This window comes from Ruditapes philippinarum, unplaced genomic scaffold (assembly GCF_026571515.1).
Source record: "Ruditapes philippinarum isolate M1 unplaced genomic scaffold, ASM2657151v2 ctg9508_1_1_1_1, whole genome shotgun sequence".
NCBI classification, from domain to species: domain Eukaryota; kingdom Metazoa; phylum Mollusca; class Bivalvia; order Venerida; family Veneridae; genus Ruditapes; species Ruditapes philippinarum.
In genome coordinates, this window is record NW_026867336.1 from 3,859 (window position 1) to 31,272 (window position 27,414).

The 27,414-nt window shown below is 32.6% G+C and overlaps 1 protein-coding gene across 1 annotated transcript; it reads left to right on the plus strand.

Annotated features, from left to right (window-relative positions):
- Positions 1–27,414, plus strand: LOC132735768 (uncharacterized; the record flags this gene model as incomplete). The annotated part of the gene is made up of 10 exons (XM_060722759.1): positions 1–208; positions 1,100–1,322; positions 2,122–2,210; positions 7,334–7,531; positions 10,206–10,309; positions 11,642–11,788; positions 12,430–12,456; positions 18,577–18,670; positions 25,446–25,598; positions 27,317–27,414. Coding segments are annotated over 10 exons (1,269 nt in total), but the record flags the coding sequence as incomplete, so codon positions are not given.

Consider the following 27,414-nt stretch of genomic DNA (forward strand, 5'->3'; position numbering starts at 1 on the left):
GTTTATTGTTTTCATTCATTAGAGAAATTTCTCATTTCTCAAATTTATTTAATATACATTGCCCTATTTAAATATTCAAGTAGCCCCAAAGAGAAGCCAACAGTTACTGGTGAGGGAAATGTAGAGCCTACAATAGAAGTATTAGTAGATGATGCCGCTCTTAAGGTGACTGAAGGCAATGCTGCAAGATTCCAGTGGAAAATTGAAGGTGAGGTTCTGTCTGTCAGTTTATTTGTTGATGAATTGTTTTTTCCAGATTGAAAGATGGGCAAGTTCATTTTGATATTCATGATACAACCAAGATATGGTGATAATGCAGTGTTTTTTTTCCCAATTTTCAAAACAGCCTGTGGCTTTCTGAAGGTGAAAATATAGCGCGATAAATAAAAAAAGTGGAAAACCTGAAATCAAATTCCAACAACTGGAAATGGAATTTACCCATGAATTTTTAAAAAAAATTAAAATCAATTCAATTTAACATGCATGGTACGTAGCAGTGGCTATTTAAAGGGACAGATTTCTGTCTTCTAGATTATATACATGTAAGATGCTGTTAAGTCATGGTTCTGGTAAGGAAGAGCATGAGGCATTTTAGGGGAAAATATACCTATTTTGGGCTAGTATTCGACTGTAAAATACAGTGAAAAAGTCACTGTAATGTTATGATACATTTTCAGCAGTGATACCCAGCTCTTATGTTTCATCACTGCATCATTGTTGTCATTGTGCAAAAACTTGAATGTATCCCATTATTCCAACCTTTTTAAAGGTATCAACATGAAACTTGGAATACTTGCTTATCATGACAAGGTGCAGTTGTTAGACAAGGGGCATAATTCCCAAAGCAATACTTTAAGAGGTATTCCCCTTTTCGCTTAAGATTTTTAAGAGTTGAGCATTATGCTGTACATGTACTCTTGTCCTACTAGAGTAATGGTTGGTCATTGATATTCTTGACTATCATTATAGTATGAGATCATTAAATCTTGTTATAAAATTGGTCTTAAAAATATTTTTTTATCAACTGAAAAACATTTAAATTATTACTTATTGAAAAAGATTGTTACAATTCATTTTAATAGAAGTTGCTTATATGCAGGAGTTGAATTGTCCAAAGCTGAGGTAAATAAGAATGGTCGGAAGTTGAAGACAAACAGCAATGTTCATATTGAAAAATCAGATGAAGTTATTACATTGCTGATTGACCAAGTATCTGTGGATGATGAGGCAGCTTATACTGTTGGAATAGATGGTTCAGAAAAAGATCATGGTGAAATCAGATTGAAAATGGTCCCTGATGTATCATCTGTCGAAAATGAAAGGTACATTTAACAGGTTATTATAATAATATAATCAACCAAAGAAATGTAGAAGCAATTTAAAAATGTTACAATACTGATAATGATAATGATTATAGTAAAGATGATTAACTATAATAATAATAATAATGACATTGATGATGATGATATCATGGTGACAATAATGATGAAAATGATGATGATAATGACAACCTTGAGGATGATTATGATGAAGATTATGATGATGATGTTGATGATGATGATTACGGTGAGGATAGTGATGATGATCAAGATGAAAATGATGATGATATAGATGATGTTGATAATGATTTTGATGATGTTGATGATTATTTTAAAAATTATTGTTATAATGTTAATGATGATGATACGCTGATGACAACAATGATGGAGATGACAACCCTGGGATGATGATGATGATTATAATTACTATGAGGACAGTGATGATGATATTAATGATAATGATGTTGATGTTGATAATGATTATGATGGCAATGTTGGTGATTTTGATGTTGATGGTGATGATTAAAGTAAATAGTTTTTGAAATTGAGTTGTAAAAGTAGTCAAAAATGATAATAATAATCAGAATACAATTTCACTGGTTTGGGAAGTTATCATGAAAAAGTACAGTGTAACCTCTACAGACCAGCCTGCTTTACATCTTATTTTTTGACAAAGTAAAATTACCCAACATATTGTACCTATCTAGAGCAACACCACTTAGCAACTGTAAAAATTGTTGCCTCCTAACAAGTGTTGATTTGCTAAAGTTGTATTGTATAGCTTCATTTTGAAATTTTACAGAAGTGTTCCATGTGAACCACAGTTTATTGTAGAGCCTGTTGTGGATGTTCAGGATGGAAGAAGATTATCCATAAAATGTGCCGTTTCTGGTAAATATTCATCATTATAATCTGGGGTGTCTATTAGTGGGGCGGGAAATAAGGTCTCTGCTGTCAAAATAGTGCAAATTGTGATACAAGCATGAAACTTTCAGGAAATTATCTTTAGACCATGTAAATTTCAAAAGTGAAGTGGGCCCAAAAATATCTCTGCTCATTCAAGATGGCCGCCATTTTCAAGATGGCCGCCATATAAATTTGATGTACATTCTAGCTCATTCATTCCAATTTTTTGTACAGACCTGAAACTTACACCAAAGCATGCATATAGTTTTCCCTTTTCAAAAATTTAAATCTTCAAGCAATTTCGCTTGCATATTTCTTCACAATCTCCACACAGTGATCTCCCCTTAATTCTTCGGCGTAGATCTCTGCCACCAAGGTCCCAATATATCAGAATTTCTGATATACTATATTTTTTCAAAAATTGTTTTATTTACTGCTTTTATCTATCAGTTAAGTTTTTTCTCATTGATTAAACAATGTTTCTAGATAAATAAATAAATAATATGAATATTTAGAAATAATTTTAAAAAATATGAGAATATTTTCTACCGAGACAATATTTTGATATTTTATATTTTTTAGCTTTTGAATTTATTTTTCGTTATTTTGTATACTTTTGATAATTTTTTGATAAACTATATCGATCGTAGGCACTAAAAGTTAAAAATAAAACAGAAAGAGAAAAATGACGTTAGATTTTCTATGTAACGGTCGATATCTACATTTGAATTTCGACGTTACGTCATGTGACTTTCATCATCATGTGACGTCTTTGAAGGCAGTGATTACAATGAGTGAGACTAAAAAAAGGATTGGAGCACCACACTAAATACCGTATTCCGGTATATACCGGGCAAGGCGCTTGAATCGTAAAATGCCAAAATCTTGCTGTTTTACGCAACGGAATGAACTTTAGTAGGTCTAATTCATCTTTTCACACTGATTTATGTATGATAATGCATGAAAAATGTAAAAATCAGCGAAAAAAACGATATTTGTCTATTTTGTGATCATGATTTCTGCAAGCGTCTAGAGGTACTGCTCCAATCCTGTATTGAGCTAAATCCGATTACAATTCTGCCAAGGGAGGCAATCACTGTGAGGAGTTTGATTTCTTCAGAATCCAAGATGGCGTCCAATATGGCTGCCGATTTTAATGAAAACTGATATATCCCTTTGGTAGTATAATTTTTTGCACACAGTATGCGTATTTCCATATAAAATTGTTAAATATATTAGAAAAAAAATCAAATTTTAAGTTAACCACATTGTTAGTCATGTTTTTAGTTTTTTTTGTGTTTTTTTTTGAAAAACTGCCATTTTTTTCTCTAACATTGTTTTCTAGGTCTATGTACAAAATTCCAAAAGTTACATAGTTTCTTAAAGTGTATTTGATATTCAATCAACACTATGTTTTATTGTATAATTGTTGCAAAAACAAACAAAAATGTGAAGGTTTTATACTTTTTAATAGTGGGTTGGGTAAATTTATCAGACAATTGTAGTACAAAATAACGTTTTTTAAGAATTCTTATGCAAATATTCACTGTAAAAGTATTTTATTGTATTAAGGCATTTTTGTTTTCCTTCAGGTCTAGAGGGTGTACTAAAATATCAATAAATGCAGATACAATCATATGTATACATTCAGTTATTAAATGTGTTTGCGTGATATAAGATGTTTCGATATTCTTAATACAATTTGATAATTGTACAGAAAGAAGACTGAATATTCATCAACGAACCATATGTTAGATAAAATCATGCCTGGATCTGAGTGAAATGTTGTCTATTTATGAATACAATTATTTCCTGAACAATTTAGTCTTGCTAAAAGCTTGTAACAGAATGATTCAAAGTTATATTTACTTGCACATCATTGGAACCAAGTATAATTGAATTAGTACTGTCCATTTCTAATAACTTATGTAGACATGATATTATCAAAAGAAACAAAAATTTAGACGACTGATACATCATATTATCTAATGACTATGTGTGCTAAAATAGGTATCAATAAAACCGCTTGACCCACATTATGATTTAGAATATAAACTAAATGTATTCCTTCTTTATTTTTCCCATTAAACAAGAGAGAATTGTTGACCCTATATCACTCACCTTAGATCCACTGCTGGAAAAGGGCTATAATTCTTTTATACTGAAGAATGCTAAAATCATGTAAGGAGTGTCTTTTTTTCACCAGTCATGATTTATAAACTATTTGAAAAGAAACACGCCCAATAACTAGGCTCTCAGAACTTTTTAACACAAGAAGACTCATATAACTATATTCCAATAAGAGTCCATGTAAACTAAGTGATTTTGACCCTATGCCAATAGTTCATAATCTTTATATAGCATCACAATGTGATGATATACGATATTTTTTCTTCTCTGTGCACTGTAGTTTCGGAGAAGAATTTTAATATATAAGTCAATGTAAACTAAGTGACAGGGAAAGCCATTTTGGACTGCAGGAGCATGATTTAAAGGCCCTCACGAGGTACACAGTTTTTAAAGACTTGTGTAGGGAATCGCATTGAAGTTGTTTTGTTGTTGTTGTTATTAAAAAAAATCAACAAACAAACAAACTGTAATGCCTAGAGCTTAGATAGTCAAAATATAACCTTGTCAAGTAAAGAAGACCTCTTTAAAAGTTACATAAAACACTTTTGGATCATTAAGTGTACATGCAAAATAAAAAATCTTCTCAAAAATCAAAATGCACAGAGCACAGGTACTAAGCATGCAGTACCACTTTGTGTCTTTATTAACATATTTAATGAATCATGCTCATAGAGCCACCTGGGTTCACAGACTTGTATAGGAAAACACATTAAAAACATCTAGTGTTAAACTGCAATGACTTGAACTAAGATATTTGGGATGTAGACTGATATAACATGCATAAATTTGTATGATGATACTGCAGTCTAAAACGGTTTGCAATGGTATCACTTAATTTACAAAGACTACTGTAATAAATCTGTTTTCTCTTAACCTACAGTATCCGACGCATATACATTAATCATGTATCATCATAATTATGTTATAATAATGATATATCATGGACAACATGGTCCAAATTTACCAAACACTAGAGGTCACTAAGTTTATATGGACTCGTATATAATAAATATGGTTATTAAAGTCCTCCCGTGTGAATAAAAATTGAAACCAGATATTGAGCATGTTTCTTTAAAAGCAACCGGATTCAATTATGACACAAATCATGCGTGTTATGACATAATTGACACTCCCAAAATGATCTTGTTACCTTTTTTCCAACAATGATCTTAGTTGAGTGATCCAGGGTCATCATTACCCTCTTATTAAAAGAAAAAAATAGATATGATTACTTTAGGAAATACACTTAGTTTGTATCTTAACTTTTCTAAAAGCTGCATGCAGGCAAGGCCATATCATTGATATATCTGTTTCATATCACATACATTTTGTTGGCTTTTAAGCCATGTCTATATTATGAATATAAAGTGTGGAGGTGTCAAAAATATGCGTTTATGGACTACCTTTATACCTTACATACATGTACATGTTTGCTTTTTTAAGCACGTTTAGTTGATTAATTGTCTTCTATATGTCTTTACAATTAACAATTAATATATAATATCAAATATATTGAAACAAGAATTATCATACAACCAAATTTTATAACTGAATGTATACACATGTTTGTATGTGCATTTCTTGCTCACCCACTAAATGGTCCAAAGGGAGACAAACATACTTTCATCCAATTAAAAGTACTTTTTAAGTTGGAACATTTGCATAAGAATTCATAGAAAAGTAAAAAGGAAAAGTAATATAATGAACTTAGCTATGTATATATTCTGTTGTTTTTTCTTTTACAATTATCATATAAAATTACCCCACCCACTTTCACAAAATATAAAACCTACAGATTTAATGCTTTTCTTACATTTTTTTACAATAAACACATGATATTAATGGAATGTCAAATACAGTTTAAAATATAAAGAAACTTTTTTAACTTTGTACATTAATTTAGTAAATCAAATTTGAAAAATATGAAAAAATTGGATTTTTTTAATATCTTTTTTAAAGATATTTTTAGACAAAAACTTTTAAAATGTTTACTCTTATTGAGAACATTAATATGATTATCTCTGACATGTTTAAACAACTTTTTTATAATAATAAACATAATTTGTGCAACAAATTATACTATAAAAATGATATAACAGTTTTGCACAAAATCGACGGCCATATTGGACGCCATCTTGGATTTGGAGGAAGTATGAACGAGAAATTTTGTAACATTTAAATTTTTGAAAGGGAGAAAGTTTATGCATGCTTTTGGTGTTAGTGAAAGGTCTGTACAAAAAATTGGAATGAATGAGCTAGAATGTACGTCAAATTTATATGGCGGCCATTTTGAAAATGGCGGCCATCTTGAATGAGCAGAGATATTTTTGGGCCCACTTCTCTTTTGAAATCTACATGGTCTAAAGATGATTTCCTGAAAGTTTCATGCTTGTATCACAATTTGCACTATTTTCTCAATTTCCCGCCCCACTATATGGCTGAGTGGTTAAGATTGTTTTTCAAACTACTTGTCCCTCGCCACTGTAGGTTCGAATCCAGATTAGGACTTTTGATTCTTTCAAGTAAGGAAGCTGTCTTATGGAATGTCAGTTGTTCTACTCAGATGTTGGTTTGTGCCTCAAATAATGCATGAAAGGGCACCTGAGATCTTCCTTCAACAGCAAACCTGTAAAGTGGCCATATGACCTATACTGTGTTGGTGGGAACAAAAACCCTCGTAAAACTGTACTGTGGCTCTATCCCGCCGCTTACACATCTTTTCCCCTAAATAGTGAGCAGTTTTGAACCGTGACATAGCCTTCCATAGTTTTTTTTTCCAGGCAATTCTCCAGTGAAACAGTTGTCGGTTTGCTTGATTGATTAATATGACTTGCATTACTTCCTTGATAACCTTTAGCTTGCTGGCATCAACTAAATATCCATAAGCAACCAGTGCAGACCAAAATCAGGGGGCACATCTTTGCTGTGATATATATAAATTTGTCCAATCCTCCTAATCTATAGATATTTATTTATAGGATATCCTGCTCCTGAAGTTACTTGGTATCACCACGGGCAACAATTGAATCAAGATGCATTGTGGGAAATTTTCAACCAAGATGGCTACTATCACCTTGGGGTTGACGACCCTTCTATGCTAGATTGTCAAGAGATAGTTTGCCGCATAGAGAATGATCTTGGATATGTGCAGAGAGTGGTTCGTGTAAAAATAGATGGTAAAATATACATATAACTTTTTTTCCCCAACATTTAACAGTGATATTTTCTTGCTTTAATTTTACATAATGCAGTATTAATTCTATAAAGTATCCAAGTGTAAATTGCAGGTGTAATAAGGTAAGTGTCAAAAGAATTTTACATTTAACCATATATTGTTTTCAATTTTAAATTTCAATATGCAAAAATATTATAGTTAACCCCTACAAGGCAAGGAAATGTCTATAAATAGCTTTCAGAATTTATTGGTAACGTCCGATTGATAAAAAGCGTGAGGTAGCCTAAATGATACATGTTTTGTAGTTTGTTCTTTTTTCCCTAACATTTGTTATTATCAGCTATTGGTCAATCACCATTACGGTAGTCAATGTTTTGAAATATATAACTATTTCAGCTGAACTTGTCTGCTGGAAAACGGGCATGTCACTTTAAAGGGCTGTCAGTATATCACAATGTCAATATATCATCATCATTCAACATTTGTGGCGGCGTGGCCAAGTGGTTACATGTCAGACTAGTTATCTAAGGATTTCTGGCAGCTTGGGTTCAAACCCTGTCAGCGGCAAGCCATTGTTTCCTTGAGCAAGAAACTTTACACTCATTGCTCAGTACTGGTTGGTTCCAGGAACGGATATGAGAGTGTTTCAATAAACTTGTAGCTTCCAACACAATCTAACTAAAATAAATTTGTATAAACTAAAACTAACATTTTATTTGATATTGACTCATAAATTAGAATATTGATAAAATTTAAAACCCATTTCTTCCTGTTTTTATACCCCCAAAAACGAAGTTTGGGGGGGGTATATAGGAGTCACCCGGTGGTCGGTTGGTCGTTCGGTCGGTCGGTCGGTCCAGAAGTCCGTTGCATTTTCCTTGTCCGGACCATAACTTGAAGACTAATGGTTGGAATTCAATATAACTACATACAATGGTCAAGCACATTAAGAGGAAGTGCAGTGCACAAGAACCATAACTCTATCTTGACTAATTACAGAGCTATTGCCCTTTGTTACTTTTCCTTGTCCGGGGCATAACTTGAAAACTACTGGTTGGAATTCAAAACAACTTCATACAATTGTCAAACACAATAAGGGGAAGTGCAGTGCACAAGAACCATAACTCTATCTAAAGTAATTACAAAGTTATTGCCCTTTGTTACTTTTCCATTGCTTTCTTTTGTCCGGACCATAACTTGAAGACTAATGGTTGGAATTCAATATAACTACATACAATGGTCAAGCACATTTAGAGGAAGTGCAGTGCACAAGAACCATAACTCTATCTTGACTAATTACAGAGTTACTGCCCTTTGTTACTTTTCCTTGTCCGGGGCATAACTTGAACACTACTGGTTGGAATTCAAAACAACTTCATACAATTGTCAAACACCATAAGGGGAAGTGCAGTGCACAAGAACCATAACTCTATCTAAAGTAATTAAAGAGTTATTGCCCTTTGTTACTTTTCCATTGCTTTCTTTTGTCCGGACCATAACTTGAAGACTAATGGTTGGAATTCAATATAACTACATACAATGGTCAAGCACTTTGAGAGGAAGTGCAGTGCACAAGAACCATAACTCTATCTTGACTAATTACAGAGTTATTGCCCTTTGTTACTTTTCCTTGTCCGGGGCATAACTTGAAAACTACTGGTTGGAATTCAAAACAACTTCATACAATTGTCAAACACAGTAAGGGAAAGTGCAGTGCATAAGAACCATAACTCTATCTAAAGTAATTAAAGAGTTATTGCCCTTTGTTACTTTTCCATTGCTTTCTTTTGTCCGGAGTATAACTTGAAGACTAATTGTTGGAATTCATTATAACTTCATACAATGGTCAAGCACATTGAGAGGAAGTGCAGTGCACAAGAATAATAACTCCATCTTGACTAATTACAGAGTTACTGCCCTTTGTTACTTTTCCATTGCTTTTTTTGTCCGGAGCATAACTTGAAGACTAATGGTTGGAATTCAATATAACTTCATACAATGGTCAAGCACATTGAGAGGAAGTGCAGTGCACAAGAACCATAACTCCATCTTGACAAATTACAGAGTTATTGCCCTTTGTTACTTTTCCTTGTCCAGAGCATAACTTGAAAACTACTGTTTGGAATTCAATACAACTTCATACAGTTGTCAAGGACATTAAAAGGAAGTGCATTGCATAAGAGCCATAACTCCATTTTGACAAAATACAGAGTTACTGCCCTTTGATACTTTTCCTTGTCTGGAGCATAACTTAAAACGTACTGGTTGAAATTCAAAACAACTTCATACAATGGTCAAGCACAAAAAGAGGAAGTGCAGTGCACAAGAACTATAACTCCATCTTCAGTATTTATAGAGTTATTGCCCTTTGTTCCTTTTCTTTGTCTTTCTGGACTTATTACAGAGTAATTCAATAAAACTTCATCAATGGCCAAACACATTGAAAGGAAATGCAATATACAAGAACCACAACTATCTTTAATTGCCCACAACCATAACTCTATATTTCAATTCTTTTACAAGATATTCTGTTACTAGTAACATCCTCATTTCCGAAGCAGTCTTGTGGGGGTATTAATCACATTTAGTGATAGTTCTAGTTTATTTTGTTTTTTTAACAAATATCTGTTGTGTTTGGAAATTTTTTAATTTGTTTATAAAATATTATTTTTTAGGGGATGAAGTGTACTGTGAACCTGTGCTGCCACCTGTCAACATGGAAACCTCTGAGGTGAAAAACTCGGCTCCTCGCATAGAGATAGATATCTCTGAAACTGTTGTAAGTAGTTTATTGAAACAAAATTTTTGACAATTTTTCTTTTATTCTGTGTGGACGTTTTAACAATAATGGTAATAATCTTAAAGTGACATTATGCCCATACAAGTGTAAATGGTCAGAGAATAGGTGAAAATAAAAATAACCATTATTGTGTTCAGTTTTATCTTTTACCATGCAAAAATTACCAATTATTCACATGACCCGCAGATGATTTAATAAATATTAATCAGAATATATCAGTATTCAAATTTTAAAAAGAGTGAAGAAGTCTTTTTGTAATTAAGGTAGATTTAAGATTTCATCCTCAACAATTTTTGTTTCATTATAAGTCAATAACCATTATAAAAGTCAATCTTATTATACTTATTCAGGTCTAATTGACAGCAAAAAAACAACAAAAAACCCGCGAGCTTAATGTCACTTTAAGTTCTGTATTTTTAATGTTTTGAAGTGTATTTAATAGGATAATATGGACCTATTTTCTTCAAACTTCAGAACAAAATGAAGTGTGATGAATGTTTGATTTAATTGAAGGGAAATAATTTGTCTACTTGAAACAAAATTCTCATATATTCTCTCCCTTTGTAAGCAATATTTTGTATTTATATCAGAAGGACTGTTTCTAATTGCAGATATTAAGCTATGCAATTCATATTTTTTTAGATGCAGTTAGGCCAAAAAAGTTCTGTTTTAGGTCACCTTTACCTACCCTCTTCAGGGTGGGGCAAATGTTTGAAGTGACCAGAAACAGAACTTATCTATTTTGGCCCTCAAAAATGAGATTACATGAAAAAGTGAACTTGATTTACTTCTCATCACATGTGTAAATACCAAATATTAAACTTTTCTCACTCTCGTCACACTTGAAATCTTTAATGAACTTGTCCATCTTGAATCCCAGATAAAACTTATTTATAATTTTTAGCAAAAAATAATGAACTTGTCCATTTTTTACTCCAGACAAAACAAAACTTACATCAGTTTTAGGGAACTTTCAAAATTAGTACTTGAAACAAAGGGGTTTATGCAATAAGAGCTAGGGACTGGTTCTCGGATTCTGTTGTATCTCATAGCTGTCTCTGGAGTCTGCTGAGGTAAGGACCCTACTGGAAATAAGTGGTTGCACTTTTGTGGGTTATCCTTGACCGCCTGGTCTAAAGAAAATCAATCAAGTTGATATTAGAAAAATAAGAAAAAACTTAAAAAGTTTGTTGTCATGAAAACAATTTTGCATTGTTTTTTAGGCTAATCATACATGTCCAGGTTATATGCTGTCAGGATGTAAAAATTTATCAAGTTTTGGACATTCATAGGATTTTCTTTATTTTACAGACAGCAAACTTAAGAAAATTGCCATTGGCAGAGTGTTATACAGACAAATTGAATTTCGTTACACTAAATGCTGGTGATATTGTAGAGGTCCTTGCCTGTCAACTGGAAGGGACGGTTCTTGCGAGGAACATGCCGGGAAAAGATAAGGTAGGATGACTGTTGACAATGATGGTTGAAGAGATTTATCAAAACTAAAAATAAAAAAATGGGACAAATCTCTTATTATTTATCAAATGTAATAAAGGTTGGTAACATAACCTAACTTATTTGCTCTTCTTTTTTAATGGTTAAGTATACATTTTCCATGGTACTTATTTATGACACTTAGAAAAATCATAAATATTTAGAATATTTGATTTAATTGGAGAAGGTTTTTGTTTTGTCAAAGACAGTTCAATAGTGATTTATCGCTTTGAATGATTTGCAGCAGTTTTGTTTAGTAAGGAAATATTTTAAGTGATTTTAAACAGATTTCTTTGCTTAGCAAATTTTTATGTGTCACATTTTGAAACTTTACTTCAAGTTATGTTTGCATATTTGTACCGACTAACATTTTGGTAAATTAGATGCCAAGTTCATAATGACTTGCTGAAAAGAGTTTAGATAAAGTACCATTTTCTTTAAGTAATTAAAAAAATGATAGCAAACAAATAGATCTAGGTGTTGATACACTTACTTGGAGAAATATTAAACTAGTAAGTGAACCTATAATGTAAATAACAGAACTATAAATTTGTTAGATGCGTGTGATTAAAATCTGATTAAAATGTTTTGTATCTATTGTACAGGTGTGCTATATCCCACAGGAAGCTCTGGTAAGTTCATTTAACCGTTTACCGCATGAGCATATTGCGAAAAAAGGCTGTTTTCATTGAAAAGCCTCCTGTTACAAGTTCAAACTGCTATTAAACTATAAAAAAATTGCTTCAAAACTGATCAAACTTGGCTCAAATGTTGACAGTGGACCATAGCCTTTGTAACAGCTCAATGTTAAATTTCCTGTTACAATAGCAAGGGGGAACATCTCAAAATTGCCAAAAATCACTATTTTGCGTTGTTTTTCCATCAGAACTGATTTCAGAGTGCTGCAACTTTTCAATGGATTGAGATACTCACTGAGTCAAAGGCTTTTCAGCGTTGGTTACACCTTACCTTAAATTTTCTTGCCGATGAGGAGGGGAGGGGGGGGCTAGTGTCCCAAAAGAGGGGCACATCCCCCCTCTGGCACCCCCTTGATGTACTATTTTTGATAGGGGGTGGTGCAAAAAATGTGATCACTTTTTTAAACAACATTTCTCAAATTTGGGGCCTAAGTAGGGCATTTTTTTCCCTACTTGAAGCCTCAAAAAGCGGAGGGTAGAAAAGCCGTCAAAATACAATATTATTTCCTTTAAATAAATATCAAATCAATACAATTTGTCAACTCATATGGATGTTTCAAATCTTTATTATTAAAAATCATATATTGATACTAAAAAGTTTTACCTTGCCTTGATTATATAAATTATGAGAAGTTAATGCCTCTCTGGTGATTGTCATAATTTTGTTAAAGTTGTCTCCCCTTAATTGGAAAAAAGAATAAGAAAAGGATACCAGTGATAAAACTAATATTTATGCATCTGGTGAAGACATTTCTTAGTTTGTTACAAATAAGATGGTTTGAACAGGATTTGATGAAACAAGATATTTTGATGAAAGCTTGAGGTTTATTGAACAGTTTGTTTCCCATTGCAAATTACTGGAAACATTTTGGTTATGAAGTTAAAAAAATATTTTTTTGACTTGAATCTTATGATGGCATGTAGCTCATTGAACCAGTTTGTAGGAATTCTGTCCTATTACTAACCTGTACCAGTACTGGTGTTGTCATATAGGGAAACATGGTTGTGTTTTCTTTTATGGCTTGAACCAACAGTCCTTGGGTAGAAATGCAAACACCTTAACCAGACCCTAAGGCTTTTCATTTGCGCTTTCACTGCTTGAGCTTTATTAATATAATTACCAAGTATTTACCTGTAATATTTCTAACAAATCTTCTTCAGAAGAAGACTGCTGACTTTTTTTACTTTACATATAAAATTGACACTTTAATGGAAGAAAAATGAGTAAACATTAAATAAAATGTTTTTGTCCAAAATTATTATATTAAAAAAAGAATCAATAAATATTAAATCTCGCAATAATCAGATATTTTATACCAAAGACAGGCAATGTAACCAGTGTTGTAGGCAATTATGTATAACTGTAAGTGGTCTTGTATGCAATTATGTAGCACTGTAAGCGGTCTTGTTACTCTTGTACGCAATTTTGTAGCATTGTTAGTGGTCATGTAGGCAATTATGTAGCACTGTAAGTGGTCTTGTAGGCAATTATGTAGCACTGTTAATGGTCTTGTAGGCAATTATATAGCACTGTTAATAGTCTTGTAGACAATTATGTAGCACTGTAAGTGGTCTTGTTGACACTTATGTAGCACTGTTAGTGGTCTTGTAGTTAATTATGTAGCACTACCAGTGGTGTTGTAGGCAATTATGTAACACTTTAAGTTGTCTTGTAATCAAATGTTTATCACTGTCAGTGGTCTTGTAGGCAAATACATAGCATTGTAAGTGGTCTTGTAGGCAAGTATGTAGCAATTGAAAGTTGTCTTGTAGGCGAGTATGTAGCAATTGTAAGTGGTCTTGTAGGCAAGTATGTAGCAATTGTAAGTGGTCTTGTTGGCGAGTATGTAGCAATTGTAAGTGGTCCTGTAGGCAAGTATGTAGCAATTGAAAGTGGTCTTGTAGGCAAGTATGTAGCAATTGTAAGTGGTCTTGTAGGCAAGTATGTAGCACTGTCAGTGGTCTTGTAGGCAAATACATAGCATTGTAAGTGGTCTTGTAGGCAAGTACATGTCATTGTAAGTGGTCTTGTAGGCAAGTATGTAGCACTGTCAGTGGTCTTGTAGGCAAATACATAGCATTGTAAGTTGTCTTGTAGGCAAGTACGTGTCTTGTAGGCAAGTATGTAGCAATTGTAAGTGGTCTTGTAGGCAAGTATGTAGCAATTTAAATGGTCTTGTTGGCAAGTATGTAGCAATTGTAAGTGGTCTTGTTGGCAAGTATGTAGCAATTGTAAGTGGTCTTGTTGGCAAGTATGTAGCAATTGTAAGTGGTCTTGTAGGCAAGTATGTAGCACTGTCAGTGGTCTTGTAGGCAAGTACATAGCATTGTAAGTGGTCTTGTAGGCAAGTATGTAGCATTGTTAGTGGTCTTGTAGGCAAGTATGTAGCATTGTTAGTGGTCTTGTAGGCAAGTACGTATAATTGTAAGTTGTCTTGTAGGCAAGTACGTGTCTTGTAGGCAAGTAAGTAGCAGTTGTAAGTGGTCTTGTAGGCAAGTATGTAGCAATTGTAAGTGGTCTTGTAGGCAAGTATGTAGCAATTGTAAGTGGTCTTGTAGGCAAGTACATAGCAATTGTAAGTGGTCTTGTAGGCAAGTACATAGCTTTTAATTGCAAGTGGTCTTGTAGGCAAGTATGTAGCAATTGTAAGTGGTCTTGTAGGCAATTAGATAGCACTGTCAGACATCATTATTAAGAAATTAAAAATGACCTTCACCTTAAAATGACCTTGACCCAATTTGATATCTTTTGAAAAAGCAGAGAGGAGAAAATGGCCTCAGTGTTTGAGACGACTCTTGTTGAAAACCTTGTTTTCTGGTTCTGTGGCATTGTTATTAATTAATTTATTTATTAAAACTAAACTAAACTAAGTGTTACCTAACATTTACTGAAGGATGGGGGACAGAAGGGGTTTGTGTGTTGACAGAAATATCCAGAAGTATTTATGTAGTTTGTATCTGATTTAGTGCAGTGAAATATAGAATTAAGTTAAGAACAATACAGTTACTTCCCTTTGATTTTTATCCCTCTTTTTATTATTGCACAGTCACCTCCCTTGATGCTGTTTGAAACATGTTTTTGAATTTCTTGAATAAATGCCAAGTGAAATTCTCATAGGTTATATCATATTGTGAAATTCTTATTAGTTTCTATGGTTTAAAGTACAGTTGTATTCACTTTATTTCACAATTATATTCCTGTGAATAATGATAATAAAGATTTACATTATTATTGTATTGAATACTTGAATTTTATATACATTTAGTCTGAAATTTTTAAAGCCATTTTGTTATATTTACAGGTAAATGGTAAATTTATTTCATTGCATATAACAAAAGGAAAGAAAGATATTCATAAGAAAGCATATTGAATAAAATTGGATTGCCATCAAATTGTTGATTAATATAATTATTATTGATTTTATAAAAAAAGTGGGAAAAATGACATGCATAAGAAAGCCTCTTTAAAATATTTCAGAAAATGTGATTATCAACATATTGGTAATTAATGTTAAACTGCTTTTGTTGGAAAATATAGATAAAGAATAAAAAAAATGATATACAAAGACAGCCTCTTTAAAATAAATAATTTGGAAAATGTTGCAAAAAAAAAAAAAAAAAAAATTAATGCTGTAATATAGGTTAATTACTGTTTGACTGTTTTTTTTAATGGGAAAATAAAAAAGAGAAAGTAAAAAAAGAAAATGATTTACTTAAGATGGTCTCTTTAAAATGTTTTAGAAAATGTTAAAAAAAAAACTGTATGACCATCCTAAAGCATTTTTTTTATAGTAAAGTAAGAGGAAAAGAATAAAAATATACATTTGTACATAACACAGCCTCTTTAAAATGTTTTGGAGAATATTGCCAAAGGTATTTCTGCTCATCTGAAATACACCCACAGTATTATATCTCAAGACAGTAGTTATTTCTGGCAGGGCTTATCAGTAAAAGCTTCACACTCTACAGGTAATGTACCTATACTGTTGCCACGGAAACCCTATTGAGATTTTTATCATGGAGGCAAAATATGTTTCAGGCTAGGTAATACGAAGGCAAAATTCCAAGATAACTTTTAAAACATTTTAACATTTTATAGTGGTGTGTTGTGCTCTTTTTGCTTTAACATTTTGCCTCCCTGTGTGTAATTCTATAATTTGTTGAATTTTTTAATGTGAAAAATATCAAATTATAAAAAGAATTGTATATAGTTTGATATTTTTAAAATATATATTCGTTTTTCCTGGATATTCTTTTCTACGCCATTGTCTGAGGTATGTTGTTATTTTTTGTTTTGTTTTGGTTATTATCTGTTATTCTTAACCAGATTGTCCTAAGAGTAAGTTTGAAATCTTTTATCATTAACAAAAATTGAAATCTTTTATCATTAAATGATTTTCAATAATTTGTTTATAATAATTATTGCTTCATTGTTAAGTCTGATTAAAACTTTGTTCAAGGTCATATTTACTTTTTTAAGATCAGGACAAAGAAGTTTAATATAGCTATGAATATTAAAATAATAAAAGTTATATAAAAGTTATCTTCAGTGATTTTTTTTTGTTTTGATTAAATTCTTTCAAACCTATGTAATTTGCTGGAGGCAAAAATGACTACGGATTTTTAGTCTCTGCCACCAGTATAGTGCCAGGCCAGCCTAGACATCCATTATGTCTGACCAGGTTCAATACATTGTTAGAAGCTCAATTTTTTTTTTTTAAGTGCTTTGATATTTGAAAATCCTGTAAACTTGAACTGGTCTGTTCAATGTTCAAAACTCCAGAGAAAATTTTTCATTCTAAATTCAGCAAGTTTATATTTTAGCAGAATTAAATCTGCCTCTCTGACGGGATAAATATAACATTGTTTTTTTGTTATGCACAGTCTTTCTAAGAAATTATTTTGATCTTTTAAATTTAATGTCAATTTAAATTTCTTTGATAAATCATAAAACCTTTCCTTAAAAATAATAATTACTGTACAAAAAAAGCAAATGGTAAGCGTGTTGGATTAGTAATCTAAGGATTGCTGGTCGCGTGGGTTCAAAACCCATCAGGTGCAAGCAGTTGTTTATTAAGAGCAAGAAATGTTACAGACATTGCTTTGTACTGGTTGGTTCCAGGAACAGATTCAAGAGAGTTTCAATAAGCTTATAGGTTCCAACACAATCAAACTATAATAAATTTGTATAAACTAAACTAAATGGGAGCAGAGGCATAGTGGTCTTCAGGTGTCTGCCACTCAACCCAGGGATCATGGGTTTAAGCCTTACTGGTGTCAAAAATATATTTCCTCATATGACACCAGTACTGGTTTAAGTTACAGGAAACAGACTGGTGAGTGGTCCATATAAGTTGCAAGTTTTCTTCACTGTTAACGTTTAAAAAAAATGTTGAAATTATATATTCATGTGGTTATTTTGAGTTAAAAATATCAAGATTATCGCCATCCTTATAAGTGTACAGTAGATAATGTCATTCACTGTTCGTATACTGATCAAGCAGACCGATGTGCTCTAGTCATGAATAGAATTGTGATGTCATATGACATCATGATTATCTTTTTATGTGACATCATATTTTTTAAGTGGCACAATATTTTACAATAATGTGACTTATGAGCCATTGAATATGATGTGATATTCGCCAGCAGATGGCATATTGACCAAGGCCATTTATTTATTTGTTTGAATTGCCAAAGATTAAAAAAAGTAAAGCCTTAAACCTGTAGTGTAGCTCTACTGTAGAGAAATATTTTCAAAATAACTTCAGATATACCGCAGGTGGTAATAATTTAAATTCAAGGAGAACTACAGTCTTAGTAACAATATACATGTCTTATCTTATATGAATGTATTTGAACCCAGTAAATAAATTCCTATTTCTTGTCTGTATTATTAGCAGCCAAATTGTACTTGTTCCTTGACAAACTCTTATAGACAGCAGGAACTTGTTTGCATTTGAAGTAAACTAATTTCTGTCCCCCCTACCAACTCATGATGGCTGACATTTATTTCGGGTATGTGTTTATTTTTGTAATATTATTGTTTTACAGAGTGCCACTGATGACGTAAGCACGCAGGTATGTGAGATCGCAGCCATCGAAGATAACAGTCAACGTTCTGAACAAGATTTACATCAAAACAAAGGTAATAGATGTGTAAATTCTTACCTAGGTTTTGTTTTTATTAGGGTGGTGTTTTATTCGTAAGTTGCATATTTAATTCATTAGATGCAGACGTCAGTGACTGGTCGCAGGATTTTATAAAGGTAATGTGGTGGTTTTTTTTTTATGTTGCTATGTTGCATTTTCTGGTATTGTTGCTAATGTTGTTGTTGTTGTTTATGAATCATGTTAACTGCCAAATTATGCAGCAACTGAATTCATTGGAAAGAAATGAAAGCTTTTAGCCAATTAATTAATTCATATAATTGATGAATGAATTTTCATGTACATGTATTTTGTTTGTAATCAATAATGCGAATTATCCCAAAGAACTTTTTTGAGTAACAGGGACTTTAAGATACTTGTTTCTGACAAGGTTTTTATGGTTTCAAGTATGGGCCTTTTCCTTTAATACACTTTTTTTTTCCAACTATGTAATTCATTTAAGAATATGAAGCTTACTGGAAATTACCTAGTTTTGAGTCTTTTGTTAGTATCTATCCATAGACATAGACTTGACAGGAACTAACAACAACATTAGGACTAATGTAATAACATGACTTTGGTGTCATTGAACTAACTGTGGTATATATACAATACCAGAATATAAATCTGAATGGTAACTAACATACATATATTGGTTAGCATACCATAATTATATACTTGCTATGTAATGTACTATAATATGGTAAAACTTAAGAATTTCTTAGTTGTGTTTTTTCCCGCTTTCAATTTTTGGAATTGTCCATTATAATTTTAGGGATATAGGGATGTTACTCGGCAAATAATAGATGTTATCTGGATGTCAACAAATGAGCCGCGTCATGACAAAACCAACATAGTGGGTTTGCGACAAGCATGGATCCAGACCAGCCTGCGTATCCGTGCAGTCTGATCAGGATCCATGCTGTTCGCTATCAGTTTCTCTACCTGTAATAGGGTTTGTAAGCGAACAGCATGGATCCTGATCAGACTGCGCGGATGCGCAGGCTGGTCTGGATCCATGTGGTCGCAAACGCATTACGTTGGTTTTGTCATGATGTGGCTCAAATGTTTCCAATCTAATCCCAGGGTACAAAATTAATGAACTTTTAACAGTGCATTGACATTGTGTTTGACAATGGAGTGATGGTTATGTTACGCTTATTATCTCTAGATTTACCAGCATGTTACTGTAAAAGTTTATTAAATTTTGTATCGGAGGATTAGATGGGAAAAACCCAAATCAGACTACTTTCTGAGTATCTATATATATAGAACATTGTCCACCTGAACGAAAAGTTCAGAAGTAAACTGGTGCCATCACAAAATAGGGAAATAATTGTTAATGTAAATGTCTGTTAAACTAAGTTAATCCTTCGGTACAAACAAACTATTACCGTTAAGCTTCACGGTGCATTACCGGTCGCAATAGATTAGTCAACGGTTTGCGCTTATTTTTTAAGTCGTAACTGCAAAAGTTTGTATGTACCCCAAGATTATATCCTGGAAAAACCCAAAAAGTTTTAGTTCTGAAGCTAGTCTATGAGCAGTATGTGTTGTGATATAATGTAGAAGATGTATACAGGGTGTGGCGTAACTATTGTTCTACTTGTTGCTGGTATGTTAATGGCATATAACACATATCTTCATCAATCAGATATAGATACTTTGTAAAATGTGTTACTGCAAAATCATTATTATTCGTGGGGCACTAATTTTTGTGGTTTTCCTGGATAGGTCAATCCATGAATTTAAAATCCAACAAATTTCATTTCATCTACTGTAAATTATTTTGCATCACATTGTTTACCTTTTACCTTTTGGAATAATAAACAGTTCATGAATTTAAGTACCCACCAAAATATGTTCTTTGTAACAAAAACATGAAATTTCATGTCCACGAAATTAAGTGAATTCACAGTAATCAGTTTACCTTAATCAAACAGAATGATAAGTATATTGTAAATTGCAAAGAAAATAATCTCGTCCAAACATTCCTGATTCTTACTTCTTACATACTGTGAATTGACTTAACATTTCGTGAACATAAACATAAAATTTCGTGGTATTGTCAATTTTTCATGGCATCTTAAATTTGTGGATAGTCTGTAATTTAAAAAAAGTAGAATACAAATTATGTAATATTAATAATAATACAGCAAATGAAAAATGAAAAAAAACAACAAAACTTGTGTGTGTTTGGATATGTTCTTAAATTTGTTGATTATGTCCCGTCCATAAAAACCACGAAAATTAGTGCCCCACAAATAATGATTTTGCAGTAGGTTCCTATCTATTGAAATTTTTTGAAAAAAAATGGAAGGTCTGAGCTTCTCAAACCAAGGAAAGGGTTATGAATGAATTTCCCATTTCAATGAAGATTGTAAATATTTAAAAAAAAACAAAAAAAACGCACACACACAAAAACCAAGAACAAAATGTAATAACATTACTTCTGACTTTCTGAAGGTGAAATTTATCTAAATACGCAATAAACATATGATCAAAACATTCGTAGGTATCTGTTAAAGCAGATAGGAATGCCTGCAATATGTGTAAGACATACATCAGCTGGTGGTATGGTAAAGGAATAAAGAGCAATATTAGACATAAATCAGATGGTATGGTATGGTATAGACATAAATAAATCGGAGGTAGACATAAATCGGAATGTTCTTGGAGGAAACTACTGCTTTCTGCCAGTTGCCGATCTTGAAATCTTATCAGTATTGAACTGCTAAATTTTATCAGAAAATCTTTGGCTACAGGGAAAAATAGTGCTGTATTTATTGTGTTAAATAAAACAGGGAGCCTTTTCTGTTCCAATAATATGTACTTCTCTTTATCTTTATCTTTGTAACAAATCAAATAATAATAAAAATGATATACCTTGAACTTGTTATTGAAGAATTTGTTTGTGTCCACATCAGAAAAAAAAGAAGATATGTTTAAACTGTTATAGATAGTGTTCTAAGATCTCACTTTACAGCTCTATGGTTTGTCACATTGTTTTGGCCAATTTTTAACGGGTTGAATTTATACTGATAAAAAAAACAACATTTATTTGTCTGTCACTGCTGATTGAAAGAAATCATGTGCGATTTGTAGTTGGTCACTTGTGGAGAAATGGATAATAACTGGTTAGTTATCCAGTGAAAGGTGGACTGATAGTCAAGATGTGACCCAAAAAAATGTGTTAGGCACCATAAACTAACAAATAAACAAACAAATACATAATATTAATTCACTACATAAAGTTTACATTTACGTTGATGAATGAACTACAGGCTTGCTGTAAGGGGCATCATATGTGAAGGTTTACATACATGTTGCATGTTTTTTACATACATGTAAAAGGAAAATAGTAGTAACCGAAGTATTGCTAAGCCGCAAGCCAAATGGGTTCAAAAAGAATGATTTTCCGCGGATTATTTCTTTTGAAATGCAAATATATACATTTGGTGTTTAGAAATGAACTTATCATTTTTATCCAAGAAATATTTCATATTCACTCTGTCAAGGCAATCCAAAAAACATTTATTTATAATGAGAAAATGAAAGATATAACAATAAGGAATGATTTCATGATAATATTATAATTTCATGAAAGATTGCAAAAACATATGTTAATACTTACACTTTTAAGCAGCAAGCCCCCAGATGATGAGTTGAATAAATCTTTAAGAAATCAAAGTGAAAGGTGATTTTTATTTGGCAACAGTTACTTAATCATTACAGAACAATTATTATTTTTAAGTTTTCAAAAAAGAAAACTTGAGGTGTGCGGCTTTAAGATTTCAAATTTTTATGGCAGTCTGGCAATATGTCTTACTATTGTATAACATTAATTCTCCACTGATGATTTGAGCAATTAATGTGAGTCACTATGTGGAGAAGTTGTCAGTTACTTGAAGAAATTTAAGGCTCTCTAACTTGGGTAACAAATTCAAGAACACATACATGATTATTTTTGCCACCAGTATTAAGTCAGCATTAAACCAGACTCTTACCGTAATGGCTTTTCAAATTTTAACAATTACCCTGCTGACCCAAACCGATTCTACCCATACCATCAATATTTACAAAGATCATAGTCTGCACTGTTTAGTATTCAGTCAAGTATACTTACATTTTAACATGCCATAATTATGTCCCGGACGTCCGATTCTGTATTCAGTCAGTATATTTACATAGTCATGACATAATGTCCCAGATGTCTGGTTCCTTATTCAGTCAGAATATTTACATATATGCCATAATGTCCCGGATGTCCGGTTCCTTATTCAGTCAGTATATTTACATACATGCCATAATGTCACGGATGTCTGGTTCCATATTCAGTCAGTATATTTACATATATGCTATAATGTCCGGATGTCTGGTTCCATATTCAGTCAGTATATTTACATATATGCCATAATGTCCCGGATGTCTGGTTCCATATTCAGTCAGTATATTTACATATATGCCATAATGTCCCAGATGTCTGGTTCCTTATTCAGTCAGTATATTTACATATATGCTATAATGTCCCGGATGTCCAGTTTCATATTCAGTCAGTATATTCACATACATGCCATAATGTCCCGGATGTCTGGTTCCATATTCAGTCAGTATATTCACATATATGTTATAATGTCCCGGATGTCTGGTTCCATATTCAGTCAGTATATTCACATATATGCCATAATGTCCCAGATGTCTGGTTCCATATTCAGTCAGTATATTTACATATATGCCATAATATCCCGGATGTCTGGTTCCTTATTCAATCAGTATATTTACATATATGTTATAATGTCCCAGATGTCAGGTTCCATATTTAGTCAGTATATTTATATATATGCCATAATGTCCCAAATGTCTGGTTCCTTATTCGATCAGTATACTTACATATATGTTATAATGTCCCGGATGTCAGGTTCCATATTCAGTCAGTATATTTACATATATGCCATAATGTCCCAGATGTCTGATTCAGTCAGTATATTTACATATATGCCATAATGTCCCGGATGTCTGATTCAGTCAGTATATTTACATACATGCTATAACATCCCAGAATGTCGCGGAGGTGTCCCTGAGATAATTTCTGTCCCGTTAAAAATCTGAATTAATCAATTTCGCAGGTTGAAATAATACATAGAAAGTATCTCAGAAAGTAACCTAGAAATATAGACGTGTATGATACATATATTGAAATGTTTCCTGTCTGTTTTTGTCCAGACAGGTCCATTTAAGATGATAAGCTTGTTATGAGTTTTAAGGCTTGTTATATCTACATTGTACAGTTCCAAATTCAGGTCAGAACATGTCCATCACCATAGTTACAAACCCAGCATTGTAACATGGAATTGATCCGCAAGCTTACATTTAAATCAAAGTTTGAATAAATTGATGAAAACTCAAATTGATTGATTATTATTGTTATTATAATTGTTGTTACTATTAAAATTGGGGTCTCTGTGGCCGAGTGGTTACGGTAGCACACTTCAAATTTCTAACCTTTCACCTCTGTTGGTTCGAATCCCAGCAGGGAATTTTTATTCTTTCATATGAGTAAGCTATCAAGCTAGTTTACAAAACATAGGTTGTTCTTCAGAGATGCCTCTTCTTTTAAGACAGGAGCGGGTCCCTGATTTGAACAACTGTTGTTCCATATTTCAGTTGAATAGGTTACTGACTTCATCCCCCAGTAAAGCTGGAAAGAAACGATATATCCTTCACTGTGTTTGGGGCAACATAAAAAAAACCCAACCATAACAGTGTTGATCCAACAAACAAACATATTATGATTATTTTTATTGTTATGATTATTATTATTGTTACTTTCATCGGAAATTATAAAAATTAGACAAAACACACCTTACAGAAGAAAGTCTGAACAAACATCTTATGAGAATAATTGTGGTATACATTATATTGAAGAAGTGGTATTCATAAAATACCTTCCTGAGATTGATTTTTGGCACCATTTCCGAATTTTCTGAACATTATGTAGACTTAGTCATTCAAAACCACACATCTGATTTCATATGATCAGAAGATAGAATGATATGGTTTCTGATGCGAAGATTGTTTTATCATTACAAATATTTTATCTATCAGGAGAAAAAGATTTTTGTTTTGATTATGTTAAATATTATTTGGCAAACACATTTGATTTCATTGTTTTGGTACACTTGAATTTAACCAAAAAAATATACATGTATTTTGAACACATACAAAAAAATTCAAACTGATTAGTTTTCTGAGAAAAACTGAACTGTTCTGACTTGTTTCTAATAAAAAGTAACAGGTAATTTAATTATTAACATATGAGTAAATCTTAGAAGTTCTTGTTAAGAAATGAACACATTACAGGAGGTTACCAAACATTTCATGTTCCCTGTTGTTATGTCTTTTGTAACTTGCTTTTAAATGTCAACGGAACGAAATTTTGTTATGAAATTGAGACTGTTTCATGAGTCGAAATCCCGATGTGTTGAAGTTTTTAACTAAGTCCTTTCATCTTCAACTCAACGAGGTTCTACTTTTCCAAGATAAAATTACTGAAATACTTAGTTTGAAACAACACGGAATGTCTTCCCAACAAAAAATATATGCTGAAGGCTGCTTTAAGAAATGAACACATTTCGGGAAGTCGCCAAACATTTTGTTAATGGTGTTGATTATATAAAAACAGAATGTATTATGATCACATGACTTAAGGTACGGATAATCATTTAATATTATTAAATGCTAAAATCTTACTTTAAAATATTTTTTCTTTTCAGAAGAGGCAAAGATGCCGGAGAGACGTAAAATGAAGTCGCCCAGTCCGAAGATGACTAGTACGCCAAAGATGAAACGTAAAGAAGTCGACACAGAATCTACAGAAGAACTTCAAAAGAGACTGGGCTACGGTGATAACCCAACACAAAAGAAAGGTATGATTCAAAAAAATAAATTAGGTATATGGACAGTCTTATCTCCATGGCCAAGGCCCTCAAGAATTTTGGTGGTCAAAGAAAAATATTGGTTATTTAAGGTCAGTCCTATATCCATGGCCAGGGCCTTCAAGAATTTTGGTGGTCCAAAAGAAAAATATTGGTTATTTAAGGTCAGTCTTATATCCATGACCAGGGCCTCAAGAATTTGGTGGGTCAAAGAAAAAAAATTTGGTTATTTAAGGTCAGTCCTATATCCATGGCCAGGGGCCTTCATGATTTTGGTGGTCAAAGAAAAATATTGGTTATTTAAGGTCAGTCCCTATATCCATGGCCAGGGCCTTCATGAATTTTGGTGGTCAAAAGAAAAATATTGGTTATTTAAGGTCAGTCCTATATCCATGGCCAGGGGCCTTCAAGAATTTGGTGGTCAAAGAAAAATATTGGTTATTTAAGGTCAGTCCTATATCCATGACCAGGGCCCTCAAGAATTTTGGTGGTCAAAGAAAAATATTGGTTATTTAAGGTCAGTCCTATATCCATGACCCAGGGCCTTCAAGAATTTTGGTGGTCAAAGAAAAATATTGGTTATTTAAGGTCAGTCCCTATATCCATGGCCAGGGGCCTTCAAGAATTTGGTGGTCAAAGAAAAAATATTGGTTATTTTAAGGTCAGTCCTATATCCATGACCAGGGCCCTCAAGAATTTTGGTGGTCAAAGAAAAATATTGGTTATTTAAGGTCAGTCTTATATCCATGACCAGGCCCTCAAGAATTTTGGTGGTCAAAGAAAAATATTGGTTGTTTAAGGTCAGTCCTATATCCATGACCAGGGCCTTCATGAATTTTTGTGTTCAAAGAAAAATATTGGTTATTTAAGGTCAGTCCTATATCCATGGCCAGGGCCTTCAAGAATTTTGGTGGTCAAAGAAAAATATTGGTTATTTAAGGTCAGTCCTATATCCATGGCCAGGGCCTTCATGAATTTTGGTGGTCAAAGAAAATATTGGTTATTTAAGGTCAGTCCCCTATAAACCCATGGCCAGGGCCTTCAAGAATTTTTTTGGTGGTCAAAGAAAATATTGGTTATTAAAAGGTCAGTCCTATATCTATGACCAGGGCCTTCATGAATTTTGGTGTTCAAAGAATTATATTGGTTATTTAAGGTCAGTCCCTATACCCATGGCCAGGGCCTTCAAGAATTTTGGTGGTCAAAGAAAAAATATTGGTTGTTAAGGTCCAGTCCTATATTCCATGACCAGGGCCTTCATGAAATTTTTGTGTTCAAAGAATTTATATGGTTATTTAAGGTCAGTCCTATATCCATGGCCAGGGCCTTCAAAGAATTTTGGTGGTCAAAGAAAAAATATTGGTTGTTTAAGGTCAGTCCTATATCCATGGCCAGGGCCTTCATGAATTTTGCTTGTTCAAAAAAACCTTAGTGCAATAACTGATTAACTCCTATTGAATTTAGAAGGATTTAACCTGTTACTGCACGAAGGTGACAAAAGGGACCAACTTTACTAGACCAGTTGTGGGGAATGCAGCTTCCAATATATAGTTTTGTATATTCTTTTATTCAAGTAAGACATATTCAGTAAGAATTTCATAGATGTTAATAAATTTCTGTGATAAAAACATTTTACTCAAATATGAACATAGTACAATCATGTATATCTTTAACTATATTATGTCTTTGTGATTTTTTTTTTTATTCAGAATTTTCGACAAAAGATTTCGGTTGAGTTCACAGAATACAATGATGGAACAACAAGACCGATGTTCAAAAAGAGGCTGAAGAGTGTGACAGGGAAAAG